At 33.9% G+C, this 5437-nt stretch overlaps 1 protein-coding gene across 1 annotated transcript; it reads right to left on the bottom strand.

Annotated features, from left to right (window-relative positions):
- Positions 1-2694: 2694 nt before the first annotated feature.
- Positions 2695-4546, bottom strand: LOC141704136 (autophagy-related protein 8C-like). Its single transcript, XM_074507457.1, has 5 exons — positions 4352-4546; positions 3566-3621; positions 3431-3483; positions 3101-3219; positions 2695-3008 (listed from the first exon to the last, which is right to left on the bottom strand). The coding sequence occupies exons 1-5, from the start codon at positions 4386-4388 to the stop codon at positions 2914-2916; spliced, it is 360 nt and encodes a 119-aa protein (XP_074363558.1). The 5' UTR covers positions 4389-4546; the 3' UTR covers positions 2695-2913.
- Positions 4547-5437: the final 891 nt, after the last annotated feature.

The following is a 5437-nucleotide window of genomic DNA, read 5'->3' as shown; positions in this document are numbered from 1 at the left end:
TAGTAGCTGGAATTCTATAGTAGTTTGAGCTGAATTAGCAAAGATCTCGAGCATAAATGGCTGAGAATGTCCTGCTCAATATGGTCAAAAGTACTTGCAAAATAATCGCAACAATTACACATGTCGATTCGCGTATGAAAGTAAATATTCATCGCCCTTTGTCAACGCCTACATACCCTATATATAGGGATCAAACTCTATGTAGTTCTCTATGGCTGGACTCCTTTACTTGGAGAATAATCCACATTTTTTATAAGCCAAGCCAGTTTTCACAGTTAATCAAACTGGTTTCAAGTGATCTTCTAATGTCCTGACTCGGCTGGACAATAGAGATCCGTGTTGATCCATAATTCTGTGTAAATAAACCATGTAATTATCCTTTAATTATAAATTTTTATCACACTTGTAATAATAAAGATATATTAGGAATCCATTCCTTAAAGATATGAACTATTCTCCTTCATTGTATGAGGTACAGTCCAAGTACAACACTGAATATGTCAGCAGAGATAAGTTGATACTTTTGCATCAGTATCTCTTCATCCTATGAAGGTACTCATATACTTCTGGTACCTCTCCTATCCATTTAGGACTACTCCTAATGTCTGTCAGCACCCTTTATAATCATACCTTCCTATAACGCATTGAACCTGTCACTTTTTATAACCATGCATCTCCATCCTATGAATGTAACACCCTGGTTCCACATCGAGGAGATTTGGGACTTATGTTCAGTTTATAAGGCTAAGTAGTATTACTATGTGCACCAACAAATCATGATCTTTTGGGGGCCTGCAGAGGGCTTGTCGTAACCCTAGTTGGCTGCACTGGGGACAGTATGCGTCGACTTATTAATGATTTGTAATCGGGAATTGACCCGATTTTCGAAAAAGACACGGGATTTGACCCGGATTGTTATAAATGATATCAGGGCTCTGCCCGGCCGGAAGTGTAGAGGCACCGCCCGGGCGGAAGTGCAGAGGCACCGCCCGGGCGGAAGTGCAGAGGCATTACCCGCGTTCCGTATGTTTATTTGTGAGATCGATGAGGACGTAGATCCTATAAGAGGGGGTGTTTGTAACATCCCACATCGGTAAAAATAAGAGTGTGTGGGACCTTTATAAATACAAGTCAACAACTAATGTATACCAAATCGCTAGCTTTTTTGGACCGACTTGTGGTAGATTGTTGGGTCCTGATACATATTCGATTGTGGCTTGGATGTTATAATGAAGCTGAATGTACTTCCAGTACCTCTCCTGTCCATCTAGAACTCTTCATGATAGCCTTTTAGCACCTTATATAATCATACATGCTTATAACCCATTGAACCTCTCACCTTTTATAACCATACCTGCCTAGAACTCGTCGAACCTCTCCAAACTAGGTGTTACTTCACAAGGGGCTCTGCACCTTAGTGTGAGTTTCTCCAAAATCATTATTCCTTAAACCATATTCATTCCCAGCCATGTCCTAACTCATGCGAATTGAGCCCAATCTCCTTATAAATCTTAAACTCTTAAATCAAACTCCTGCAAAATTTTGGACAAAACAATTTCAACTAAGGACGGTAGCATTTCTAGTAACGCTCCCCGTGTTTGCATAAAAAAATATATATATCAGTCCATTAAAATTTGATTTATTGTTTACATATTAAGGAATGATTCGCATTTTTGAAGCTTTTCTTACTGAAACTTGCAAAAATGATGCTTATATACTGAAGCATTTTTGTTTACATATTTTTACAGTAATGTGTCACCCGTTCATGGAACACTAATCACTCTGTATACACGAAAAGAAACAAGGTTCACGATCCAAAAATGGGGCATAGGAGGCAGTTAACCGAATGCCTTGTCAATATTGACTATGCGCCAATTACATAGTTTTCTTTTAACTCTGAAATGGTGCAATTAGTTGCCGACAATGTTTGAGAAAAATGGGGTTCCTGCCATTCATATCATGCAGCATGGTGTGTTGTCAAGCGACTAGCAAGTAAAAACAAGTAGATTTTAATTATAAACTTCTTCCCCACTCGAATTGGTTTACCTTGGTACACTTCAACGAAAGCAATGTCTTAAAAAAATTCTGGGTGGTGGTTGGTAAAACCTTGGTCAGTTTTACCGTTCAATTTTGTACGTGGTGTTCTACATACTTTGATCAGTAATCAAACACTTCTTTCTGGATTTTTTCCCCCGTTTTTTTAACTCACTTTTACCTTTTGCGTATGAAGAACACGAGGCCGAAGATCGTATTGACACGGAAACAAACCTCATAGATTATTTCCCCGCGGACTGCTGAAGAATGGCACAACGCCAGCCAAGAAATTTCTGGCCGCAAGACAGCTATGAGCTATCTGATTAGTATATCAATAATTTACGAGCCATCACTGCAAAGAAGGATTACATTTCAATCCCCAACAATGCACCATTATGTACTCATTCCTGTGGTTCCTGTAATACCTGAATTTGGATTCTTAGAGCTTTTGTTGTTTTTATGTTATGGATTCTTTAACACTCAAGCTTTTGTTTATCACCTTGAGGTTCCCCGTGACAGTTAAAAGTTGCAGTGCTTAATGCATATTAATGCATGTCAAACTCTCTGCAACAATGTAGGAATGACAATAAGTTGACAAGATTAAAAATGCTAGTGACAGATAAAATAAGTGGACTGGTAGAATAAAGGAGAGAATTAGACTGGCGGAAAGACTTTCATATATGGGGTTTAAGTGTTTAACCAGACATTACGCATGAATCTTCAAATGAGCACTTGCAATTCATGCAGATTAGGGTAATATTGTTCAAAGCAAACAATCTTAAGAGTTGGGGACTTCTACTTGGAGGACTTGTAAGGATTTACATATTGCAATTACTGCGGGGAAGTCATATTTACACAGCTTCAGCTTCGAAAATCCTTTCAATCAGATCCAAATGTATTCTCGCCGCTGTACGTCATATAAAGAAAACCATCCTCATCTTTGTTCTCTTCATAGATAGCAGACAACATGGCAGCTGTTCACACAAAAAAAAAACATAATTTAGACCACTAGAATAACTCACAGAAAAATATATAAAAAAATAATGGTGTTTAAATTTCAAATTACCAGTTGGTGGTAAAATATTCTTAACAAAGATGAATATTGCCTTCTCAGCACTTAGCTTTATCCTCTTCCGTACCACATAGACAAACTGCCCAACAGTTAAATCAGCAGGAACAAGGTATCTGCAGTTCATAATTAAAACTTGCTAACAAAAATAATTAATTGGGTACAACTCTGAACTAAACTAAGCATACAGAGGAACTTCACAACATAATGTCCCCCAACGAGAAAAACTAATAAATAAACATGGATTTCACAAGTAATAATACTAAATAGCATTAGCATTAGCATTAAAATAAGGCTTCGACAATTAGAACCATCAAGATGACTAACTTTTTCTTGTCAATGTCAGGTATGTCGGTTTTTTCTGCCTTCTCAACAATAACCTACATTGAAAGAAAAAAAAGTCAGATTAGTCATTAGTATATCAGTATATCAAAATGATGCAGTTGACAATTCTTTTCTTACTGGAATTCTGTCAGGGTACTTCTCCCTGATGCGGGCAGCTTCAGCCTGTCGCCTCTCTACAAACGGAGTTGAAATCAATATATTTGTATCCATAGCAGGTAATTAAGACAAAATAATAGGCCTATAAGTTGTATGATTTCTGTTATTTGTTGACCTTCCAGGTAATATAAGGCATTATAGTTTAAACTATGAACATATTAGTTACTAAACTACAAAAAGCACACACTTGAATTGAAAAGCAGTGTATAACACAACAAACCAGCCTACAACATAAGCAATCATAAAAATGAGCAGCAAGTCTATGAGAATGAAAATTAAGTTTGCGTCTTCTACGAGGTGATCTGTAAGAAAATCTCTGATTCAGTGCATTCATTTTGAATTGGAGGAGCTTTCAGAGTCTAAGACAGTAGCCTAACTAATCAAGTAGCTCTACTCTATTTAACAGTTAAAATACAAGAAAATGATATTATATTAAAAAAACCGTATATTAAACATAAGTTTCTATGTAATCCAGGTCATCGAGATTGTATTTGTATATACAGGCTCACGCAGCTTGATGGGGAGCAAAAATTAATTAAAATTTTCATTATTGAAAAATCAGTGTATGCATATTCAATTATTCATGTAGTACATCCGATGAAAAAAGTGACAAGATAAATTTGATTGAACAGACCATAGATCAAACAATTAAAGATCAAGATAAATTATAAAAAAAAAAACAGGAAAACAAAATACAATTAACAAGATCTGAAAAGAAAGGGTTAGTAAAGAATCTGAGAGAGAGACCGAGAGGGTGCTCCGATTTGAAGGAATTCTTGGCCATGGCGTTGATCGAAAGTCAGCAAGAAAGACGACGCTTTTTAAAACAACAAAAGGCAATTAGGGTTATTGAAGCCTTGATGATATAGAGTTTTTTATAAAAGAAAATGAAAATGGGCCTTTTGGGATAAGAATGGATTTTTTGTTTGAAGTCAGTTTCTTTACGCAACAAACTCCCCCGGGAGTTTATTTATCTTCACAACACACAACTATATATTTAACAAAACTGTTTTTCTAAAATAATATTTTTTTTATTTTTATATTAGTAGCCAATTTTTTTAAAAATTCAGGTATGTGAATTATTATAATTCTAAATTAAATTGTATAGTACTATTATAAGCGAAACATGGTTTCGTTTGGTCGGATATTTAACATCTCCCTAAAAAAATATTCTAACATCTTCCAAAAAAAGTTTAAACAAATATAATTTAATAAAAAAATTAAATCATGTATCTAAAATAAATACAGCCTCTATAAACTATTATCCAACTAAATTTCAAATTGCACTCAACTTCAACTTTTTTATAGGGAACCAAACATTTCCAAAATTAAATTTAGTATTTCAAATTATAAAATATAATAAATTAATTAATAAATTAAGAAAAAATTAAAAAAAAAGACAATACCAAATCATCCAAATCTATCTATTTATACTATAATATTATAATCGAAATATGATGTCGGTTAGTTAAATACAAATTACGCTCACAACTTCCAAAACAAAATTTAAACAAATATAATTTTAATAAAAAAAATTAAACCATGTATATAATATAACTGGAAACTCTATCAATGATTATCTAACTTAATTTATAATTGCACTCAAATTCTATTTTATCTGTTTTATAGGGAACCAAACACTTCCAAAATTAATTTTAGTAATTCGAATTATAATATAATAAAATAATTAAAAAAATTAAGAAAATATTAATAAAAAAAACTATACCGTGAAGCATGGTTTCTTTTACTCGGTTGGTTAACATCTTTTTAAAAAGTATGCTAACACCTTCCAAAACGAAGTTTAAACAAATATAATTTTATTAAAAAGTTAAA

The sequence above is a fragment of the Apium graveolens genome, unplaced genomic scaffold, assembly GCF_009905375.1.
Source record: "Apium graveolens cultivar Ventura unplaced genomic scaffold, ASM990537v1 ctg7464_2, whole genome shotgun sequence".
Taxonomy (NCBI): domain Eukaryota; kingdom Viridiplantae; phylum Streptophyta; class Magnoliopsida; order Apiales; family Apiaceae; genus Apium; species Apium graveolens.
The sequence above is the reverse complement of the archived record's forward strand: the minus strand, read 5'-3'. Positions and strand labels throughout refer to the sequence as shown.